General features: G+C 40.0%; 1 protein-coding gene across 1 annotated transcript; it reads left to right on the forward strand.

Annotated features, from left to right (window-relative positions):
- Nucleotides 1-930: 930 nt before the first annotated feature.
- LOC140065857 (uncharacterized) lies at nucleotides 931-13,127 on the forward strand. The gene is made up of 9 exons (XM_072113415.1): nucleotides 931-1,057; nucleotides 2,503-2,619; nucleotides 2,668-2,720; nucleotides 2,837-2,845; nucleotides 3,133-3,266; nucleotides 3,419-3,468; nucleotides 7,285-7,431; nucleotides 10,939-11,079; nucleotides 12,719-13,127. The coding sequence occupies exons 1-9, from the start codon at nucleotides 1,015-1,017 to the stop codon at nucleotides 12,904-12,906; spliced, it is 882 nt and encodes a 293-aa protein (XP_071969516.1). The 5' UTR covers nucleotides 931-1,014; the 3' UTR covers nucleotides 12,907-13,127.
- The last annotated feature ends 12,726 nt before the right edge of the window (nucleotides 13,128-25,853 follow it).

Below are 25,853 nucleotides of genomic sequence, written 5' to 3' on the forward strand. Positions count from 1 at the left end.
CTGAGTCTTCCCATCGCACGGTTACAGAAAGGCTTGCAGTCTATGATGCCCAGATTTTGCTTTATTCACAGCAAATATTGGCCTTTACAGAACAGATGGACTATGCTGAGAACAGGGGCCCTAGGAATAATATTAGAGTCCAGGGGCTGCCGGAATCTATCGATAACCAACATATTGATGGTACTTTCAGAACCATATTTAATAATATTCTCGGGCCCCTGCAGAATCTCCAATAGAGCTGAACAGTGCTCACCGAGCCCTCTTGGCCCCCATCCAACTGATCCTTCACCCCAGGTAGGCCTGCTTTTATTGGGGCATGGGGGGAAGCTATTTACGTCAAATTAACTGATGCATAACTAGATAAGGCCTTTCTATTTTCACACAAGATGCCACTTCCTTGTAACGCCCAGGAAAAGAACTATAGAATATTGTCCAAGTAGGACAATTGCCCCTCTCAAATCCACAGAATTTACCCTGAAGTTTCAAACATGTGTTGGCGATGTGGTGCAGAGGTGGGTACTCTATGCTATGCTACACACATATCACCACACAAGTCATCCATAGCTTTATTTTTATTTTCCAGCTGCTCCTTCCTGGCCAAAAATTCAGATTAGATGGAAGTGCTTGGAGTGGCATGCTCCCTCAATAGCAAGATTACCCCACACAGTAGCCAGAGTGCCCCGATAGTCAGCAGGTACTCCCCCAAATATGTCCCAATGGGGAAAAAATTTACTCACCTTTTCTCACCTAGTATTAATCTTTCCTGTAAGGGCTAATGCCCACAGCATATGCAGAGTTAAAATTCAACAGCTTTGTCACCCTTCCATAAATTGAGGCGTTATCAGAGTAGATATAGAATCGCTGTGAGATAACAGGGGCTGAATTTCATTTCCCTGAAATTATTACGCCCTCTTACGACGCCCTCTCTTGTCCCAATGTAAAAACGTATAAATAAAGAACCTCAGGCTCAGAGATTTCTTTCTCACATCCCGACCCGTCTGGAAGACCAGAACAATGATCCTGATTCTAAGCCTCATCTCTGCTCTTGTAGCAAGAAGTAAGATTTCCTAAAATTCGTCACATATTACTGATTTTTCTTTTTCTCTTGTGTTGATGTATTTTTAATGGATTTATTACAGAAGATGGGAACAGGAATAATCACAAAGATTATTATTATTATTATTATTATTAGTAGTAGTAGTAGTCATATTCATATACTTTTTAATTTATATAATTTATTATTATTATAATTTATTAATTTATAATTTATATGATTTAAAAACTATTGTTATTCCCCTTCTTATAGTGACTTTAGGGCAGGTTTCTTATCAAACAGGTAATAATAATAACAGTGATAGTAATACATTTATCACACATTGTAATCCCAGCCAAATTTTTTTGTTCTTTGTGACAATTGGATTTTAAAAATGTTGAATTGTCATAAGAACCAGGAGTAACACTAAAGCTTCATTACAGACACCTGTGATAACTGTTACAACTGATTATTGTAGCCTAAGGCTAAAGTACAGGAAATGACCAACATCCAGAGGTCCGTTTGTAACTAGGGGCCGTATGTAAGTCAGGTGTTCTTGAGTAGGGGACCGCCTGTACTTAATAATGATTATTTTGATCACCAAATTACATTTTAATTGTTATTTCGCTTGCATAGTCACTTGATGGCAGATTCCCTTGCCATAATGATTAAATTATTATTATTGTTATTTTTATTATCTGTTTGATAGGAAACCTGCTATAAAGTCTCTGTAAGCAGAGGAGTCACAATACGTTTTATATAAATTAAAAAGAAGAATATTAAGATAATAATAGTAATAATAATAATAATAATAATAATAATAATAATAACAAAATAATAATATCATCATCTTCATCATCATCCTGCCAAGAGACCTCTCCTAAAGTCACTACAAGAGGAGGAATAACAATACTTCTTAAATAATATAAATTAAAAAGAAGAATACGTATATAATAATAATAACAATAATAATAATAATAATAATAATAATAATAATAATAATAATACTAATAATAACAATAATAATAATAATAATAATAATAATAGTATTCTTCTTTTTAATTTATATGAATTAAAACATATTGTTACTCCTCTTCTTATAGTAACAATAGGGCAGAAACATTATCTACTACTACTACTACTACTACTACTAATAATAATAATACAATAATAAAATAATAATAATAATTAATTATTATATGTATTATAATAATTATTATTATTATTAGTATTATTAGTATTATTAGTATTATTATTATTATTATTATTATTATTATTATTTTAACATTATTCCGACAAGAGACCTGCCCTGCAGTGACTATGCTAAAGAGATATAATAATAATGTCTCTTATCTTACAAACAATAATAATATTAATTAGAATTATTATTTGTCATTATTATTTTTAATATATTTTCATGTTGCTAGTATTGTTGTAAGTAGTAAGTGATGAATGTGCCGTCCCCTTAGGTTGGGCTCTCTCGTGTACGCAGTGCTCCTCTACAAACACTGTATCCTGCACCGGCAGTGACGTGACTTGTCCTTCTGATAAATCTTGTGGATCCTCCTTCACTGATTCCAATTTTGGTGAGTTATACCATATTTTTACGAGCTTTCTATATTCCCTACAAAAAGCAAGTTCAACCGAAATACATGAAGAACAAGAAAGTATCTTTACTAAGCCCAAGGTACAATCATAAATGATAAAACAACCAAGTACATGACTGCACACAACAAGGACGTCACCGGAAGCGGGGCGGATAGTATAAGCCATAGACTGATACATGATTGTATCTACTTATAGGTAAAAGCGGTAACGATAGTGATCTTTGACAACCGTTTTATGAGAAATCCCTCCATCTACACAACAATCGGGAATTACAGCCTGTCCTGGAGGGACTAGTATAACCAAGAGGAAGCTTGTAATAGGCAAACTCTTCTACCAAAGTATCCACCCATAGTAATGATTTGGCACAGATTGATTTGTGCAGTTCAACTGGATAACCCTTTGTCTGTAGGTTGGCGTCATCCAATATTTATATTGTATAAACACCAGTCCCCACAAAAACAAAGTAAAATACTCAGGTGTTCCTCAACAAGGGAAACCGCTCCATGGTTGTGATGTATAAACTCCTGGCTAGAACCTTAAAGCTTCCTCCCATCAGCCTGGACCAACATGATGAGGTCATCACGCTGGGACATCCTGATATAGAAGAAGGACTGGGAGTAGAAACGTAAGATGAGGCCGGCACATGAGGATGAGACACAAAAACCACAGTGATCATGAGGGCTCACAATCTATATGGGAGGGTAGACGGAAAGACGAGGTGCGGGAGCAGAGCAGTTATTGTGTGTTGTAGGCAATGCTAAACTCTTGGGTTTACAGGTTACGTCTCAAGTCTTTGGGTGGTGGGGACCAGGAGTGTAACTTCAGAGGTAGCAGCCATTGCAGCTAATATGGGGCCCACAGTGTTAGAGGGCCCGTCCACCCGAGCAGCCACACTAAAGAATAGAGGAGGTGCAGCATTATATACAGTGTATATGGTACTGTATGTATGTGTGTATATGCTGAATGTATGTATGTTACTACTGTATAGATGTGTATATAATGTATTCTTATACTATGGGGCACATTTACTTACCCGGTCCATTCGCGATCCAGCGGCGCGTTCTCTGCGCTGGATTCGGGTCTGGCCGGGATTCATTAAGGTAGTTCCTCCGACGTCCACCAGGTGGCGCTGCTGCGCTGAAGTTCCCCGGAACGCACTGGAATACACCGAGCCAGGCTGATTGAAGGTAAGTGCAAGCTCCACGACACTTTTTTTTTTTAACTGCGGCGGTTTTTCCGAATCCGTCAGGTTTTCGTTCGGCCACCCCCCCCCCCCCCGATTTCCGTTGCGTGCATGCCGGCACCGATGCGCCACAATCAGATCGCGTGCGCCGAAATCCCGGGGCAATTCTGGGGAAATCGGTGCAAATCGGAAATATTCGGGTAACACACCGGGAAAACGCGAATCGGGCCCTTAGTTAATGACCCCCCTATATGTTTAATATAATGGGGCTCATTTAATAAAATTGGTGCAAACTGCACTAAATGCAGTTTGCCTGTGTATAATGCAGGGGGCGCCAGATTCATGATGCCTGGCGCCGTTCTTCATGAATCTGGTGTTCCCTGAACTGCCCCGACAGAGTGCACCAACTTTTTTTCTGGTCTATCATTAACATGGGGTGTGCAACACACTTCTATCAGACTTTGCATCATAAATATGGTGCGCGGTCCGACTGAGCACCGGAACACCCCCTAATTTGTGTTGCACGATGACTAGTGCAGCCGCGCCACGAAAAAGTCACAAAAAGTGGATTGTACACTTCTTAAATACCTGTGCAAGCAAATTCCAACAGAAAACTGGCGCAAATCCCTTAGTAAATGTGCCCCAATATGTATATCTGCTATATGTGTGTACATACAGTATGTATAGGGTTATAAATGTATATGATCGTGAGTGTACAGATAGCTATGGGGTAAAAGGGACCCCATTCTGATGTCCACTATGTTGCCAGGTTCATACATTTTGGTAGAGCGTTCTAGAGTTTGGGGGAAGCACGGGAGAAGTCCTGCAGGCGGCTGTGAGAAGAGCGGATGGTGATGGTGAAGCTGAAGGTCCTGTGGGGAACACACTAGGGATTTTCTCATGTAGTTAGTTTTTATTGCTAAATACAACAGCTCCTGAGTTCCCTCGCTGACCTTTGTGATTACCTATTTATGTGGCAAATCTCCAGATCTCGAGTTTTCCGACGCCTTTCCACTGTATTAATGCACTACACGTAATGTTATGTGGTCCCTTATCTCTGCCGGGGGTGGGGCACATTATCAGGTCACACACCTCAGAAGTAAATATTGTAGCGCTGTAATCTAACTTATTACCAACGGCTATAAAATCACTAGAATAAAGTGGAAGAAATTACCATATTCCATCTTGAACAGCGTCTTGAGATATCAGAACTACAGATGAGCTGACAACACACTGACACTACAATACAAAAACATACAACCTAAATACATACATAATTCTTACACACAGTACATATACACACTACATACCTATACACATTATTCAGTGCATATTCACTGTGCATATGCACATTACATTCATGCACACTCATAGTACATATACATATACACACTCATAGTACATATATATATACACATACAAACTCATAGTACATATATATATATATATATATATATATATATATATATATATATATACACATACAAACTCATAGTACATATATATATATATATATATATATATATATATATACATACAAACTCATAGTACATATATATATACACATACAAACTCATAGTACATATATATATATATATACACATACAAACTCATAGTACATATATATATATACACATACACACTCATGGTACATATATATATACACATACACACTCATGGTACATATATATATACACATACACACTCATAGTACATATATATATATATATATATATATATATATATATATATATATATATATATATACACACACTCATAGTACACACACACATATATATATATATATGTACATATATACACATACACACTCATAGTACATATATATACGCATACACACTCATAGTACATATATATATATATATATATATATATATATATATATATATATACACACACTCATAGTACACACACATATATATATATATATATATATATATATATATATATATATATATATGTATATATATACACATACACACTCATAGTACATATATATACGCATACACACTCATAGTACATATATATACACATACACACTCATAGTACATATATATATATACACACATTGAACAGTAAATATAGTTACATAGATGTATACTTACTACATACACACATACAGATTATACACACATGACATACATATACTGTATTTTTTGGACTATAAGGCACACAAAAAATCCTTTGATTTTCTCATAAATCAAAGGTGCGCCTTATAGTCCAGTGCACCTTATATATGAACTGTACTTACAGACAACAGCTGCCTTGTACTGTGCACAGGTCTGCCACCTGCTGGTCATTCATCCTTATAATCCGGTGCGCCTTATATATGAACCTAGATGTTTTAGCAGGCATTTATTGATGGTGTGCCTTATAATCCGGTGTGCCTTATAATCCTAAAAATACGGTAAACATTATATAGTGTTAATACATAGCAAATTAATACATCCAGTACAAATACACATTACATACATACACTGTTGATGCATGAACAGTATATATATATACATAAAATACACACATAGACAATGTTGGTTGGTCATTTAATGTACTTTAACCCTAAAGTACAGCTGTAAGAGTCATCAAGATACGTATCAAATTTCTACATACTGTATACACATTAGGAATATGCACAATGCATCCAGACTCAGTACATCCATATACAAATAAACAATATACAGTGCATTCAGTTTATAGTACATATACACCATACATATACATACACATACACATTGGGGGTCATTTACTAAGGGCCCGATTCGTGTTTTCCCGACGTGTTACCCGAATATTTCCGATTTGCGACGGTTTCCCCTGAATTGCCAGGGATTTTGGCGCACGCGATCGGATTGTGGCGCATCGGCGCCGGCATGCGTGCGACGGAAATCGGGTGGCGTGGCCGAACAAAAACCCGACGGATTCCGAAAAACCGCCGCATTTTTTAAAAAGAATTGTCGCTCAGCACGCGCTTACCTTCACTTGGTCCGGCTCGGTTTACTCCAGTGCGTTCCGATGCTCTTCAGCGCAACAGCGCCACCTGGTGGACGTCGGAGGAACTACCTTAATGAATCCCGGCCGGACCCGAATCCACCGCAGAGAACGCGCCGCTGGATCGCGAATGGACCGGGTAAGTAAACCTGCCCCAACAACTTTAAGAGTAGTCCTCCTGGTGGTATCATCACTGGAGATACTGGTACCAGGTATAGGTCGTGCTTGGGTTGTCTGACGATCTTCAATTGATCTCTGTTTATTTAGACATGGACCGGTAAGGGAGGACACATCGGTGCATATGACATCATTCACCAGATTTTACCTTGGACCATAGGAGGCTTCTACCAGATGGTCACTTTATATCGTGACATGAAGTAGCCTTTACGTAAGGTCATAGCAGAGAACCATCTAAATATTATTTTTGATATATAAAATTGTTTATGTTTATTTATAGGTGGAACAAATATCAAGTCCGTGATCCGGACATGTGTGCTGACATCTGAATGTAACTTCACTGGCACCTTACGCTTAAAGGAAGGACACATCCAGCTCGCGACTTCATGTTGCGACAAAGACAGATGTATCCCTAATGAGCCTAAATGTAAGTCCTCCAATTCTGATGTCTTCTACAGCTAGAATCTGCGAAGAGCTTGGTCATTGACTTGTCGTGTTAATGGGTCCTAAATTCATCGCAATTTAGTAGTGTAGATTTGTACCATGGAGAACAGAAGAAGAGTAAAGAAATCAGGCAATACCTTTTTGAGGCTAACTGAGCAGAGCTGCTGCGGAAAACCTGATCCCATTTTATTGGAGACGTCTCTTCACACCATCGGACATTGAGTTAGGAAAGTGGCTCAAATTGCCAAATTAGAGGAACTGAGTTACTAAGAAAAGAGCCCACACATAATAGAAAAATCTAAGGGTCCCCAGTAGAGATGAGCGAGCATACTCCTCCGAGCTTGATGCTCGTTCGAGTATTAGCGTACTCGAAACGGCTCGTTGCTCGGACGAGTATTTCCCCTGCTCGAGAACGAGCTTTCACTTAAGGAAACACAGTGAAGAACAGTGAAGAACACAGTGAACACAGGATCATTTAAGGATCATTTAAGTGAAGAACACAGTGAAGAACACATTGCAGATGTTTCCGTACATCTGCTAACTTATCAGAAGACATGAGTACAGAAAGTTGTTCCTCACAATAGTATGTGAAGAACAATATATGTGAAGAACACATTGCAGATGTGTAACACAGGTCATTCTCCTTTTTGAAGTTCCACGAATATTCCATTGAATTAAAAAAACGAAGAAACACGACTGACTTCCTTATTTCTCAATAACATGACACATTTTATTGGTCCCTTTGAAAAATGCTCGAGTCTCCCATTGACTTCAATGGGGTTCATTATTCGATACGAGCACTCGAGCATCGGGAAAAGTTTGACTCGAGTAACGAGCATTTTAGTGCTCGCTCATCTCTAGTCCCCAGTTAAAATTATTTGATAGCAACACAATCAAATGTGAGGATAATGCAGCCAACCTGATCATTTGCGTACCAATAAGTACCTCCACCAAGATACACACCCATTCCCTTATTGCTTCTTTTTTTGTGTTTTTCGTGTTTTTTTCCCCTTCATTAGGATGTTCTCCAGTTACTTGCAGGATCTCATACGATCTCTACCGTAATTACTGTTTGTTTGTAATATTATTGCTACTGCTTTATACCTACAGCTTTTTTAACATACTTTGTCTTCCGTACAATTAAGAATGTATCACAACTAATACTTGTATGGATACATATTTAAGACGTGTTTATTGCATAAAAAATGACATAAAAAAAGCTTTGAAAAGATATTAAAATAAATAAAAGTAAACAGAAGGGAAAATAGAAGTGGGCACATAGACAGGGGCACATCAAAAGAGACAAATAGAATTGGACATAAAGAAGTGTACACAAAGGGGCACAAAATGAGACTCATAGAAGGGGCCCATAGTAAGAGACACATAGAAGTGTACACAAAGGGGCACAAAATGAGACATATAGAAGGGGCCCATAGTAAGAGACACATAGAAGTGTACACAAAGGGGCACAAAATGAGACATATAGAAGGGGCCCATAGTAAGAGACACATAGAAGTGTACACAAAGGGGCACAAAATGAGACATATAGAAGGGGCCCATAGTAAGAGACACATAGAAGTGTACACAAAGGGGCACAAAATGAGACATATAGAAGGGGCCCATAGTAAGAGACACATAGAAGTGGACACAAAGGGGCACAAAATGAGACATATAGAAGGGGCCCATAGTAAGAGACACATAGAAGTGGACACAAAGGGGCACAAAATGAGACATATAGAAGGGGCCCATAGTAAGAGACACATAAAAGGGGCACATAATATGAGACAAATAGAAGGGAGCACATGAAAGGAAGCATATAGCTGGGGGAACACAGGCTTTTACAGGTCCTTCAGCAACTATCACACACTAGAATGATAATTTCTCATTAGAAGAGTGAAATTCTACAGTACTTGTGACTAGGAGTAAGAGACACAAAGAAGGAGACACATAGGGGGCAGATAGGAGGGGGCACATAGGAGGGGGAACATAGTAGGAGACACAAATAAGGGGGCACATAGAAGGAGACACATGAAAGGGGATATGTAATAAGAGTCACATAGAAGGGGGCACATAGATGGAGACACATAGAAGGGAATATGTAGTTAGAGACTCTTAGGCTACATTCACACCGCCGTTGCCTGCCGTACCGTAGCACGGCGGGCACATGGCGGTGCCGAGGAGAGGAGGAGGGGGTGAGCACTGCTCATCCCCACCCTTCACCTTAGAGGAATATGGCGCGGTATGGCGCAGTATGGCGCTGTATGCCGAGAAAGGATAGGACATGTCCTATCTGTTCACGGGGTACAGAACGGTGCATCACGTGTGCTCTACTGCACCACTCCAGTAGGGTGCCGTGCGCCCATTGCTGCCTAAGGGGGACATATATAGGCCATATATATGTCGTCCGTATATACACCCCCCATAAGGCAGTGTGAATGCAGCCTTAGAAGGGGACACATAATCGGAGAAACATAAAAGGGGCACATGGGAACACATTTTTACAGATGCTTTAGAAACTTTCACAATCTAGAATGATAATTTCCCAGAACAACTATGGACCCGTTACAGCTCAGGTTTGGTCAAGGTTCAGATTCAGGTACCGCCCACCATCACAGTAACACTCAAGTAGAACATATCGGGGGTGCTACCATTTAAATTCAACAGCATTTAGGGGTGGATCATATATTGAAATCACATTTATATTGCGCCGATGGCCTTTGAAAAGTTAACACCTGGAATTGGTGCCGGCAGCAATCACGGATTTACCGGCGAGTGTGGCCCGAATGCCAAACCCAAACTTCATGTCCTCCCATCACTATTTATGACATATCCACAAGATAAGTTACTAATACCTGGTAGATGTGGGTCCTTTCTTCTGCCTAATGATCCCGTAAGCCCAGGCCAAACGTATTGCATTCACACCAAAAAATACTAATAAATTGAGAACAATGAGATGGAGATGAGATGATACAAATGTCAGGGTAATGATCTTAAGGACGATGCATTTTTTATTATTTATTCTCATTTTCCGAATGCCAAAACTTTTTTTTTAGCATTGTAGTTGTATATGGCATGTTGAATTTTTTAAAAGCAATTTGAGGTCCATATGATGTACCATATATACTGGAGTATAAGCCTAATTTTTCAGCACAAAAAAAATGTGCTGAAAACCCAAACTCGGCTTATGCTCGAGTAAAAAAAAAAGGTTTTACCAGGTTTTTGTGGTAAAATTCGGGGCCTCGGCTTATACTTGGGTCAGCTTATACTCGAGTATATACGGTAATTAAAATCTTTAAAAAAATAGTAATTCCTCCTCATGATGTGTATATCTGTCATTTAGCAGAAAAGGAGTTTTTATTTTTAAGAATAAAAAAGAGGGATTAATACTTCATTTTCAGGTTCGTACGCGATAAACATTGAAAATTAAGTGAAAACAAGTCTTTTTTATTCTAAAATAGTTTTTCTCTAATTTATCCTGTTTTGGTTTCAGTTCCAGCTGTAAGCACCAAGGTGAATGGACTGGTCTGCCGATCCTGCTCGTCTCTAAGCAGTAATTGGTGTTACACATCAGACACTGTACAGTGCACCGGCAACGAGGATCGGTGTCTCTTACAGGCAACAGAAATAAAAGGTACCCCAAATTATTTGTTAATTACTCTTTAAAGGGATTTTTACACATTTCCAAAGGGATTACATATGTGGAGAAATAAAAGGAAAAAAATCACAATTCAGAATCCTTGGTTCTGGTGGTGATTGTCTATTTTTTGGGGCAGAACTTAGAGTCCATCATGTCTCAGATCACATGAGCAGTCAGACCACCGGCAATCAGACATTTATAATCTATTCAGGGGTTAACCGTATGAAAAGGGAAAACCCCTTTTAAAAAAATTCTACTGCATTGACACTGCAGCCACAATTAATGAGCAGGCGTATTAACCCCTTAACGACACAGCCCGTTTTCATTTTTGCGTTTCCATTTTTCACTCAACCCTTTCAAAATTCCATAACTTTTTAATTTTTCCGCACATAGAGCTGTAGAACAAATTGGGTAACACATTTTACTTTCTAGTGACAGTATTTAATATTCCATGTCTTGTACTTGGAAAAAAATTCAAAATGCAGTGAAATTCAGAAAAAAAAAATTGTGCCGTTTTTTTTTTTGGGTCCTGTTTTTACGGCTTTCATTGTGTGTTCCAAATGACAACTTACCTTTATTCTTTGGGTGAGTACGATCCTTGAGGTTACAAATTAAAATCCAAATTTTTTTTAGCACAAATTCTTCAATTTGCCAAATTGTGAGCCCAATAACTTTTTCATATGTTGCCATACTGACCTGCGTGAGGTGTCATTTTTTGTGGGATGAGATGTTTTCATTGCTAGAATTTTGGAGACTGTATGACCTTTTGATCACTTTTTAATTAAAATTTTTACGCGTTGCAAAATAGTAAAGAAGTTTTGATCCAGACATTTTGGTGCTCTTTCTGTTGAAAGGGTTAACTTCTGGGAATAACCGTATTTACATTTTTACAGATTGACCATTTTTAAGACTCGACAATGCGTGTTTCTGGTTTTATTTAATTTTATATCAGTTCTAAAGAAAGGGGGTGATTTAAAATTTTAAGTTTTTATTCATTAAATTTTTTTTTTTTACTTTTTAATTTTTTTTTGTGTTATTTTAGACCCCTTAAGGTATTCAACCCTAGGGTGTCTGATGGATCCTGCCATATACTGCAATAGTACTGTATTGGAGTAGATGAGAATATGCTCAGTGACATGCCAGGAAATCTCACATAGACTTCCATAAACGACGCCCCTCAATGACATCACAGGGGCGGCAATCTGAATGAAGCTCTCGGTAGCTTTGCTGTCGCGTTCAAAAGGTTAATGGTGTTAGGGGTGAGTGTTTGCTGGATTATGGATGATAAGGGCTAAGCCCATGAGCCCTCTTCGTGCACCCACTGCCACAACATGACTTGAACAATGTCTTGGTGCAGCAAAGGGTTAAAATTCAGGTTTTGGGCAAGTTCAGCCCAAATCTGTTTGGGTCTAGTTATGGAAACAGAGCGATGATTTCATTGGGGAGTGACGACCCCCTATAAAATGGTAGCGCATGGCCCCACTAGCACAAGGGCATGCTCTAATATTGAAGGTTGGGGGGGGGGGGTTGCGGCCCGGAACTCAACTTCAATAGAACATTGCTCAGCAGTAGCCATGATGAATAATGCAATAATGAATTGTATTAACAGAAAATTCTTATGTATTTTTTGTAGGATCAGTATCAACATCCTTTCGAGGGTGTGCAACAAAATCACTCTGTGACCTCGGCAGCCAGACCCAAACTATTGAGGGAGTAACAACCAAAGTCAAGTTTGTCTGCACCGATGGTGGTATAAGTGTTCATACAGCTGTCCTGGCTCCAGCCATTGTGTGTCTTCTCCTGCTGAACTTCCTCTTCTAATGGTTCTTTAGAATATTTGGATGAGAGAAGCCAAACAGATGTTTACAGGATGGAATCGTTTTTGTAATGTTCATTTTTTTTTTGGTTCTATCACTTTTTGATATTAAGAATTTTACTTTCTAATTTCTAATTTACTTCAATTGCTAATTCTTATTATAAATTGTCTCCTCCTCCACATCCACAATTGTTAATAAAAGGATCTAATAAATTATTAACCAACATTATTTTTGTCAGGCTGACCACTCCAAGAGACAACAGTGACTATTGGTGTAGCTAATAATAACATACAGAAGCTCGTTCTTAAAAGGGGATAAAGGGGTTGACCACTTTACCTCATGTGCTTTGTGTGGGAAGCGGGATATTCTGTAATTTACTGATATACATCTATTAATAGTTCTTCTCCGCTTTCTTGATATGTAAGGTGAAGCCTCCTGTCCATTACCAAATCAGCCAGAGATTACTGACCATAAAATGGTCGCAAACGGAGAGTCATGTGATCTCTATGGTGCACGCATTTCCGTTGGGTTTACCAATTATTTGCCCTGAATTGCACAGGGGTTTTTGGTGCACGCAATCGGATTGTGGCGCATCAGCCCCGACACAAATTGGGGGCATGGCCGTCGGACAATCTGACTGAATCGGACAAACCACGGAATTTAACTTTCAAAAGTGTGCCGCAAGACACACACTTACATGCACCCGGAAGAAGATGAGCGAGCGGGGAAGTGACACATGCAGGAAATTGGACGCACGATCTAAGTGAATCGAGGCAGCTTCGAATCCTTGTCGGACATTCCGGATTGGCTTGTATAAAACATAATCTAACGTGTGTGAAACTCTCAGTATATGGAGACACATCAAAAAGGCATTGTACTTTGAGACACATGTAAGTGCAATGTGTTTTTAACTGATCAATTCTTTGATCAATTTTTTTGTGCGCATGAAAAATGTATTGAAAACACCAAAAAACACCAATCCCTTTAATTCCCTTGAGGTCTGTGCTGAAGAAGAGAATACAATAAAATATACATTTCTTGAGCTTCCAGTTCCAGGCATTAAAAAAAATGGATCTTGAGAGCCCCAAAAGACAAGATCACACTGATGCCCTCCGTATAGTTACAGTTACAGTGTGTATGAAAAGTATTCAGAAGCCTTTACATTTTTCACTCCTTGTTTCATTGCAGTCATTTGGTAAGATTAAAAAAAGGTTTTTTTGCTGCTCGTTAATGCACAATCTGCTTCAATCTAACTAGAAGAAAAGCAGAAATGTTGATGTTTGCTAATTTATTAAAGAAGAAAAACTGAAATAATTGCATGGTCATAAGTATTCAGCACCCTTTGCTGTGATATTTTACTCACATACTGTCCATTTCCTTCTGATCCTCCATGAGATGGTTCTACTCCTTCATTGGAGTACAACTGAATGGACTTGTTTATGAAAGGCACATACCTGTCTATATAAGAGCTCACAGCTCACAGTACATGTCAGAGCACATGAGAATCATGAGGTCTAATGAACTGTCCATGGAGCTCAGAGACAGAATTGTGGCGAGACAGACACAGGGGTTAATAAATTTGAAAAAATTCAACATTTCTGTATTTTTCTGTCAAGATGGGGGTTGAGTATACACTAATGAGCAAAAAAAGAATTTTTTAAGCTTACCGATTGGCTGCAACGAAACAAGGAGTGAGAAATTTAAATCAGTCTTAATACTTTCCATACGGACTGTATGGCTGTATTGCTAGGGTCTCCCCTAAGCGTAGCTCAATGGAGGCCAGTAATGTATCTGTGGCCTCCACAGAGCTTATACTTGGCTCTCAGCAGTGGATTAAAATGTAGGTTGTTTCGGTGGTAGCCCGTGGCCAAGCCTTCTAGGGGTCTTATGGCCACCCAAAACACCCCCCAAATTTAATACTGAGACGGAACTTCACCGAGGAAATCTACATCCATCTGTTCCTGCGCTCTATACACATTTACACAAGAACCTTTTTCAGAATTCCTGAAACCACAGACTGTCATAAATCTGGTGCCACAGAAGACTTTCTACTCTACCTAGATGTGATAAATCTCCTCCGAGTGTCTCCTATTTGTGTTATAGGTGGTTCTGTATTGTGAATGTTGATTTTAAATGACTGCCCTGCACAACCTGTTATCAAGAACATGTTTGCCTTAAACCGGTGTGGACTTTTCTACTGCTGTAAGATCTTGAGTAACTGGCGCTTTTCCAAACAAGACGTCCTTTGTGAGTGCAGCCGCCCAGTGGTCACGATGTGAATTGCAGCCTGCCAATACTATTGTTAGCATGTTATGATATTGTAATTGGTTTTATAAGAAACTAAAGAGCTGAGCCACATCTAAGCATTATAAGGGGGTTTCTTATATTTATAAAACCCCTCTATGGAAGCAACTAAATTACTCCAGGGTAGATCGACAGTGCCGGTCCTGCTTTTGTTTTTTTTTAATAAAAAAAAAAAAGACACCTACTCACGTCTCTGGTGCAGTTATGATCTCGGGTTTCTAGTCTGACCATAAGTAATGACATTAAGGAGCACATCACAGCTGAGTAAAAGACTCAGTAGTCGAGCCCTGCTCATTCAGATGCTATCGCTTCAGGCTGATCATGTGACTTCTGTGACATCTACAAACTAAGCCACTGCCTTCAGAGTGCCACGGATCCCATCACCACCTAGTGCCACAAATCACATCATCACACAATGCCACAAATAACATGACCATCCAATTCCACAAATAAATTCATCATGCAGTGCCACAAATCACATCACCCCCTAGTGCCACCATAACCATCTAGTGCCATAAATCACATCACCCCCTAGTGCACCCATCACCATCTAGTGCCACCATAACCATCTAGTGCCACAAATCACATCACCCCCTAGTGCCACCATCACCATCTAGTGCCACCATAACCATCTAGTGCCACAAATCACATCACCTCCTAGTGCCACCATCACCATCTAGTGCCACCATAACCATCTAGTGCCACAAATCACATCACCCCCTAGTGCCACCATCACCATCTAGTGCCACCATAACCATCTAGTGCCACAAATCACATCACCTCCTAGTGCCACCATCACCATCTAGTGCCACCATAACCATCTAGTGCCACAAATCACATCACCCTCTAGTGCCACCATCACCATCTAGTGCCACCATCACCATCTAGTGCTACAAATCACATGACCATCCATTTTCACGAATCACATCACCACCTAATGCCACAGATCACATCATCACGCAGTGCCACAAATAGCATCACCATCCATTTCCACAAATCAATTCATCATGCAGTGCCACAAATCACATCACCACCTATTGCCACCATCACCATCTAGTACTACAAATCACATGACCATCCAGTTTCACGAATCACATCACCACCTAATGCCACAAATCACATTACCTTCCAGTTCCATAAGTCACATCATCATCCAGAGCCACACATCACATCACCATGCGGTGCCACAGAACAGAAGGGACAGCCTAATTATATCATGAGTGGCATATTTTATCCCTCTATATCCAAACTATTTTTGGACATTTTTGCCATATTTGAAAAAGTGTTCTTCAGATATTTTTCTGAGTCTATTGGTTCAGTATGATGACGGTGATACCAAATTTATAAAGGTTTTATTGTGTATTAATACAGTACATTTAAAACATTTAAAATGTGCAATTCTGGTGCTAATAACTTTTTAATAGTCTACAGAAACCATACAGGCTCAAGTCTTACAAATAGTGTGTCCAGGAACTCCACTTCCATTACACCTTGCTGGTTCCACTAGTCTCCTGATAGTTGTTCATTTCCCTTACTATTATCTGTAGTTTGTTCTTCTTTGTCTTATCTCTCCCGATGTGACCATGCTTTCCATATCTCAGACTGTGCTTGGTTATTGATGCATTTCTGTGTTCTTGTGTGAACACTGACCTGTCTCTTACTTCTTGTTACCTTCTCCGTTCCACCATACAGCAGCTGCCAAAAGAAGTAAATTCTTCATATCCACTTGCAGCATCTCTTAAGGTCTGTTACCAGGTTCCCGATAGAGAGTTCACCTTTATCAGGGTGGGTTATCTGCTTCAGGCAGGTTTATAGCCCCCAGGGCTATCGCAAGGTGAGTTCCCCACTGCTTACCCAGTCTGACAGCTTGTGCCAAGTCTAGTTGTGGTTGTGCTGCTTACTGGACAGGTATCTGAAATCAAGATTCTTGTTTGTAGTGCTAGGGTGAGAGCTATGTGCGGGTTGAAGCCTCAACTGGTAAAGAGACTGTCAGTACCTGTCCAGCAACCGCGCAACCACAACCAGGCTTGGCGTTAGCTGTCAGACTCGGTAGGTGGTGCGAATGCACCCTGTGATGTCCCTGCGGGCTAAGGCCCTGCCTAAAACAGATAAATTGCCCTGACAAGGGCAAACCTGCTATCAGGAGCCTAACTGACGGTCCCTGAGAGACCCTACAAAGTGACAGGAAAACCTACTTTGTCTGGCAGCTGCTGGATGGTGGAGCGGACAGGTAACCGGGATACTGATATAGGTCAGTGTTCACACTGGTAACAGAAACCAACACAAGACAGACAGGAAGGTGGGGTCACACTAGGAGATAAACGATAATGAGGGACAAACAACAGATACCGACAGACAAGCGGAGTCAAACAAACCGAGTAAAAATCAAGATGGCGGCAAAGGTACAGATTCGTAAAGCAAATAGAATGGTCAGTAGGCAAAGCAGAAGTCAGTACACAGAATAGCAAGAAACAAAATGACAAGAGCACTAGATACACATATAGACTGCAATAACCAGCACCAGATGAAGGGCCAGGCAGAATATAAGGCAGTAATGGACACCGCCCCCAGCACTGACTGGCTCAGCCGTCCATCACTCAACCCGCAGCTGCAGGCAAAACGATTACAGAGACACACCCAGCTTTCCAAGGATCAGAAATGGAGCTGTCAATCACAGGCAGCTGTGGGTGTGGTTTTCCAGCAAGAAGCCTGAAACCTGATCCCATCAATTTGCGAGTTCTAACACAGACACAAAGTTTCCTTGGGGCTGGATTTCTATGCCAAAGATTAGTTTACCTACTATTTTGTTTCCTCTGATGTCCTCGGTTTGTTTGACTTGGCTTACTGACCTTGACTTTTGCCTTCCTTTCTCCCTCTTCCTCATATTATTCAGATTAGACAACATTGACCTGCCTGAGGGCCATTATCTAGGGAGGTCATGAAGTAGCCACTAAGAGGGGAGGAAGTGCTGTATCCTTGATTCACTCCTGACCTAACAAGGTAAGTCTTTGGGATAAGGATCCTCTGATTATTGACTTTCTGGCAGAGGCCTACAGAGAGCAAATGGATACATCCCTCTTTGGTGGAGTAAGACTAAAGGGAAAATGTGACAAGCTTTATTGAGATACAAGTCCAGTCACCTATATACTAAATTCTATGCTCTTGGGTCGAGTTTTGTGGACCCCATTGTCTTTGGACTACTTTGCCTACAAAGTTCCAAGAAGACACAAACCCTTCTTACTCTGCAGGATGCAACCATATGTCCTTGCAAAGGTAGGATTAGACCACCATTAGACCAGTACATATAGTCAGTGGGTGGTCTATAAAAGTCTAAATAACAATAAAAGAACTTTAAAGATAATGGCGCACATTTACTTACTCGGCCGACGGAGTTCACCCGAAGTGCATTGTCCGACCAGAATGTACTCTGCCACCATTTACAAAGATCGTGCGCCCGATTCCCTACATCTGTTGTTTCCCCACTCAGGTCCCCCGGAGTTCGCCACCTTCTTCCCGGTGTATGTAAGTGCACTGGATGTAACACAATTTGAATATTTAATCCTGTGCTGAGTCCGAATCAGTCGGATTGACCGACGCCCCCCCCCCCCCATTTCTGTTGCCACTGCGGCAAAATCCGATCACGTGCAACACAATCCCCTTTCTAAACCCCTGTCCCAGCGGCGCACACCCGAAAACTATGAACAGTCCAACGGAAATGCGATCCACAGACCCTTAGTAAATAAGCCCCAATATATGCTAAAGAAGTCTGGAGGGATAGTGGTAAACCAAAACTTACCTGATGGCCGTGTCCTATGGGGAGTAGATGGTAGGAGCCTTGCCGTGTCTGTAAGGCATGTCTATAGAGCATCCTCTTTTTCTTCTTACCCCATGGATTGCTCTGTTTTCTGAAGCTGAAAGCTGAAGCATACAAAAATTGCAATAAAACTCAGTTTCGTCCCTCTCCATGGAAATATTGATTAATTAATGTGCTTTGAAGAGAAACCAGAGTGTTGTGTTATGGGATAGTATACCATGAAATACAGAAAGGGAACTCAATGATGTGTGTATTATAGCAGTGCCAAAATGAAGTTATGCAATTGGAAGGGGGAACAGCAGAGGCTTACAGCATTAAAGGGAACCTGTCATCAGAAATTTGCCTAATAAACCACTACCAGTGTGTTGTCAAGCAGTTGAGCAGCTTCTAGATTGTGTTCCTTTCATCACCTGGAGTGGGGGCATCATCCAGAAAATCAACTTTGAAGTGAGATGTAAATTTGTAAATGGTTTAATGAAGTCAAGGAGGTGGAGAGTTTAACACTGGAGTCAAGATCTCCCTGCCTTAAAATGCCCCCAGCACTGTAATTGATGTTCCTGCATCACATGATGTCAATCACATGGGAGAAGATGTTCAGAGGCAAGGAAAGCTTGACTTCAGTGTTAAACTCTCCGCCTCCCTGACTTTATGCAACCATTTTACATCTCATTTCAAAGTTGATTTTCTGGATAATACTGCCAAGCTGGGCCATGAAAGAAACATCATCTAGAAACTGCTTAGCTGATTGACAACATACTGGTGATAGTTTATTAGGCTAATTTCTGATAACAGGAGCCCCACTGAGGGATTCTGGGAAATATGCAAATAGGTTTTCCCAAGACGGGACAAGGTAAACTTTGCCTCTCTGCCCCCTTAACATCAAGCATGACTTTTAGGAAGCCTCATGACATGATGTGGGATTAAAGCCAAACCAGTATATCTATTCCAGAAGGAACAGACTCCCAACTGTAGACAAGACTGTTTGATCAGAGAAAGGTGGAGCAGCCTCAGTTTTTTGCTTGTTGGTTCTGTTTTTCCACCTAAACAAGGAAGGTCCAGCAAGCTGGAGCATGCCAAAATTACTATAAATTCAGTTTCTTTCCTCTCCTATTAAATCTTTAGTAAAAGGTGAAACATTTATTTCATTTTGAAAAGAAACCACAGCCACTGTTTCAATGTCTTTGTATCTCATCAGTACCATGGAGGAAATTGGTTACACTGAGTGAGAGGGCAGCACAAGGCCATTTAAGGCGCCTCTACAGGAGGTTGGAAGCTTACAGCCATTGATGCTCCATTGGGGGATTCTGGGAAATATGCAAATACGTTTTCCAGGAAAATAAAAATCTGTTATGCAAAAGGGTCTGAGATCATAAACTTAATCTGTGATACAATATCATCTCACCTGTACATTAGACGGCCTTGAAGTCTGAAGCCCTGGAAGCCATTAGAATCAATTATATTGATCCTTTGAACTCAAACATTGTAAGAGAAGACAACAAGGATTTGTCCCGTCCGGCAGAAGGGAAGGTTTCTTTATTCTCTTATCATAATCGATAATAAGAGAACATCAAAGATGTGACCTGGAGATCACACAATGGAAACATTTGGGTAGTTCTGGGGCAATTCCTTACATATGATAAGTTTCATGGTGATTTCTGCTGCTACATGATGTAAGTTATTTTCTCCATTACTGGATCATACATAATCTTTAATGTTAAGTATAATGGAACTGATATTGATGACACTGATGGGTAAAGAATAGAGATGAGCGAGTATACTCGTTTGAGTTTGATGCTCGTTCGATTATTAGCATACTCGAAATGGTTCGTTGCTCGGACGAGTATTTCGCTAGCTCGAGAACGAGCTTTCACTTAAGGAAACACAGTGAAATACAGTGAAGGATACAGTGAACACAGGATCATTTAAGTGAAGAACACAGTGAAAAACACAGTAAACTAAGTGAAGAACACATTGCAGATGTTTCCGTACATCTGCTAACTTATCAGAAGACATTAGTGCAGAACGGTGTTCTTCACAATAGTATGTAAAGACCAATGGGGCAAATTTACTTACCCGATTAATTCGCGATCCAGCGGCGGAGTTCACTGAAGTTCACCAAGCTATGCTGGGTGCAGGTAAGTGCGTGTCGAGCGACACATTTTTTTTTCCTTTTAAATACAGCGGTTTTCCGAATCCGTCAGGTTTTCTGACAGCCACACCCCCCCCAATTTCCGTTGCGTGCATGCCGGCGCCATGTGCCAAAAAAACTTCAATGGGGTTCGTTATTCGAAACGGGAAAAGTTTGACTCGAGTAACGAGCAATCAAGCATTTTAGTGCTCGCTCATCTCTAGTAAAGAACTATATATCATGGTATTTTATTAGAATTTATCCCTCAGTAGAGCTTGGTGAATGCAACTTAAATATAAGAGTAATAGTGGAAATGTAAGGGTAGTAGGTGGTTTGGATGGTAGCCCAGGCCCAAAATCCTAGGAGCCCGTGGCCAACCAAACCACCCACCAAATTTTATGCTCAAATAGGCCTTCATCCTCCTACATCTGTTCCTGCTCTCTAATACACATGTACACAAGAGACAGTGCAGGAAATTTCCTTCTCCGTTCCCCAAGAAGCTGATTCTAGAGCCACATGTAGGAAGTGATTCCAAATTTGTATTCTTACAGCCCAGTCCCCATGGCAGTCTTGATCCCCTCAATATGTATAATGTCCCTTTTCTGTTCGGTATAAACGCAGCTTTTCTCTTGCCCCCACTTATAATTCTCACTCGGCGTAGTCCTCGGATTTTTCCCCCCTTTTCTGTAGCAGCCCCATACATAATAGACACATTTTCTTAAACCTCTTGTTCATAATGCTACATATTTTTTCAGTGAGAAGGAAAATATTAAATCTGATTTCTACCTTTACCAGCCTTTGCACCTGTGCGCTGAACCCTTTCCTTATCAGGCGTTTCTGGAAATTTTGTTGCCTTATTGACTAGAGCAATTTTTACAGTTTTGACATATACAAATAAAACCGAAATTACAGCATAAAGAATTATATTAAACCCCATGAGACCATATGTTTTGGTTAGTCCTTAAATCGTTTTACTTCATTATGATTCTTTGACTTATTTTATCTCCTTGACAGAATCCAGTGCTGAGTCCCGGGGGTGGTGGTGGGGGTGGGGGTTTAGGCATTTTCTATCTAAACGGTCATCAACTCAATCGCATTCTTCCACCCATCAACGTTTCTCCTTACTCCTCTTAAACCTGCCCCTCCCACCTTCTCTCTCTCCCACGCCTTCAGATAACCATTTAAAAATTTTGAAATGCGCGACCCCGGGACTCAGGACTCTGGCAGGGAGCCAGGTAAGATAAACGAAAGGATTGCAAAACAATTAACGAAAAAGAAGTAAAACAATTAAATGACTAACTAAAACATGATTTATATTAAGCACGATGTATGAAACCTGAAATCACAGAAAAATACCCTTTGTGATGACAGGTTCCCCTTTGTGTTAAAAGTGTAAAATTCTATAAAAATACATAAAAATTGACTTAGATGGCAAATTTGTGCCCCAAAGAGCAAATAATTTGCTTCACACCTCTAAATGTAATAGACAAACATTTGTATAGTTCACAGATACCTCATAGTCCTATGTGCACATGTATAAATCAACACAAAGGGGGTCACAAAGGGCGTTTTCCCGACGTGTTACCCGAATATTTCCGATTTGCGACGATTTCCCCTGAATTGTCCTGGGATTTTGGCGCACGCGATCGGATTGTGGCGCATCGGCGCCGGCATGCACGCGGCGGAAATCGGGGGCGTGGCCGAACGAAAACCCGACGGATTTGAAAAAAACGCTGCATTTTAAAAAAAAAAAAGTGTTGCGGAGCTTGCACTTACCTTTACTCAGCCCGGCTCGGTGTACTACAGTGCGTTCCGATGCTCTTCAGCGCAGCAGCGCCACCTGGTGGACGGCGGAGGAACTGCCTTAATGAATCCCGGACGGACCCGAATCCACTGCAGAGAACGCGCCGCTTGATCGCGAATGGACCGGGTAAGTAAATCTGCCTCAAAATCCCTGAAACTGAAATAATCAAAAACCTGCTTTTAAGACTGCACAGATTAAAAAGCAAGAGCACCCCTAAAAACTATGGGGCTTATTTACTCAGGGTTGCAGATTGCACTTTCAACATGTGACAGAAATCGGGGGCATCTGACTGATTCGGACTGAGCGGGGGATTTAACTTTAAAATTGTGTCGCAAGACAATGCACTCCAAAAAACTTCAAAAGTTTCTAAATCGCAGGTCCATTTTGTTTTAACCCATGTGAAACACTCAAAGGGTTAATAGACTTAGAAGTTATTATACATATGTAGAGTGGTGAAGTTTCTATAGTGGGGTAATTTATGGGGTTTTACTATTATTTAGGCCTCTCAAAGTCACTTGGAAGCTGAGTTGTCTCTCAAAACGTGAGGTTTGGCAATTTCCATGAAAATAAGAAAATTTGCACCTAAAGTTCTGCACCTCATAACATCCTAGAAAAATGAGAGGATGCATAAAATATTATCCCAACATAAAGCAGACCTTCCGCAAATGTTAGTTGTCAAGCTTTTTGGGTAGTTTAACTATCCGCCTTCATCCTCTTTGAAAATGAAGAATTTTTCTGAACTTTTGCCATATTTTCAATTTTTTTTTTTTCAGAATGAAAAGCAAAACTTATCACTAAAATTTTAAAATGAACATGAAGTACAAAGTGTCACGAGAAAACAGTCTCAAAGTCACCGAAGTTATAACCAATTATTGTGACACATGTCAGATTCTAAAAAACAAGTCTGGTCATTAAGCTACGAGCAAGTGTCGGTAATAAGGGGTTAAATTATGTTTTGCTGCATTTTTTTTCAGGACACATAGAGCTAATTAAAACGTAATAAAAGTTTAAAGATCTTTTTTTTTTCGTTTTTTGTTTTATTTGGAGTTAAAAGTAGAAATAAAGGCTTTTTTGTCATTTATATACTCGAGTATAAGCCGACCCAAGTATATGCCGAGGCCCCTAATTTTACCACAAAAACCTGGTAAAAGCTATATATTTTTTAACTCGAGTATAAGCTGAGTTTCAGTTTTCAGCACATTTTTTTTGTGCTGAAAAACTAGGCTTATACTCGAGTATATATGGTATAGTTTTTTATTTTCAAAGTAAATGAAAATGAACATTATTAATGAATTTCCTATGTTGTTTCAATTGTTTGATATATAATATGTATTGTTTCAGGCAAACAGGCCGACTATGGCGGAGTTTTTTGTAGTGTAGTGAGGGATTTTATTTTAAACATAAATATTTAATATTTTAATGTTTTTACTTTATTTGTTCTCCATGAGGTCATAAAAAATCCCTGGGGAAATTTTCACTTTAAAAAAAAAAAAAAAAATTCCTTTTACAAGTTTTCCACTGTAACTGGGGCACCTATAAGAGCCGGCTTTGTTCCTCTATGTTCTACTTCAGTGCAATTCTGTGAGAAAACAGAAGTGATAATAAACCGCTCCTGCCTTCTCCCTGGGGTCTAACATGGGAGCAGAAGAAAACAGGCCCTGTATCTGCACCTGCTGAGGTCACGAGTTAAAAACATTAAGATTAGAGATGAGCGAGCACTAAAATGCTCGGGTGCTCGTTACTCGGGTCAAACTTTTCCTGATGCTCAAGTGCTCGTCTCGAATAACGAAGCCCATTGAAGTCAATGGGAGACTCGAGCATTTTTCACTGAAACACATTGAAAGAACACTGAAGAAGAACACATTGCAGATGTTTGCAGATGTTTTCACTGAAAGAACACAGTGAAGAACACATTCCAGATATTTCGTACATCTGCTAACTTATCCGAAGACACGCGTGCCGAACGGTGTTTTTCACGATAGTTTTTGAAGAACAATATGTGTGAAGAACACATTGCAGATGTTTCCATACATCTGCAATGTGTTCTTCACGGCGAGATACTCGTCTGAGCAACGAGCCGTTTCGAGTACGCTAATACTCGAACGAGCATCAAGCTCGGACTAGTATACTCGCTCATCTCTAATTAAGATGCATACATACCACACACAAAATATGCAGGAAACGGAATGTTAAATTCCCATGGGAGATATCTCCGGATCCCTGGAACCTAGAGACACAATTTTAGATTCATATGAAAAAGGTATAACCCTGAGATCCTAGGTGTCAGTGATTCAAAGTTATGACTCCTAAAATCCTGGTGTATCTCATATGTCTTTGGCCATAGAGATTTCACCCTGTGAAGACTTATGAGTGTCCATGGCAAGGAAAGGATTCAGGATCTCAGTCATTTCTCCTACTCCTCATAGTACAGTAGAGGTAGAAGGATCGTCCATTCTCTGCAGTAGGACAAAATCATTTAAAACCCTTTCCCTCTACCATGGGGGTACCTTTATAGAGGTATTGATTAGTATTGAGTGTCAAGGTTCAAACTTTCATTAAAAGTTTGTATACAGTTTGACTCCACCGATCGCAGGCGTTAACTCTATAAATGCTGCTGCCAACTTTTCTAGTGCTATTTAAAGAATTGACAACCACGCTGATTGCTTATGTTTCCTGTACATGGACTCAAACTGATTTTTAAAATACTGGGTTACGTCAAATTGAAGAAATCTGAATTTTGATGGGTCTATTCATCACTAGTACTGAATGTGAATTTGGGCTCAGGAGATTGAGACTCTGCAGATAGCTACAGATAGTTCTGTATGGTATTAGTCAGTGTTTTAAAAATTCCTTCCCCATCCCCCTACGAGGTCAGAATACATACAATACCAGGTAATTCTA

Source organism: Engystomops pustulosus, chromosome 6 (genome assembly GCF_040894005.1).
Source record: "Engystomops pustulosus chromosome 6, aEngPut4.maternal, whole genome shotgun sequence".
In the NCBI taxonomy this organism is placed as follows: domain Eukaryota; kingdom Metazoa; phylum Chordata; class Amphibia; order Anura; family Leptodactylidae; genus Engystomops; species Engystomops pustulosus.

What these genes read in the sequence shown, in the direction of transcription:
- LOC140065857 (XM_072113415.1), top strand. Translation starts at nt 1,015, where the DNA reads ATGATCCTGATTCTAAGCCTCATCTCTGCTCTTGTAGCAAGAA. An exon ending in CTCTGCTCTTGTAGCAAGAA is followed by an intron (nt 1,058 to 2,502) that starts GTAAGATTTCCT and finishes CCGTCCCCTTAG; the next exon opens with GTTGGGCTCTCTCGTGTACG. An exon ending in CTTCACTGATTCCAATTTTG is followed by an intron (nt 2,620 to 2,667) that starts GTGAGTTATACC and finishes CCCTACAAAAAG; the next exon opens with CAAGTTCAACCGAAATACAT.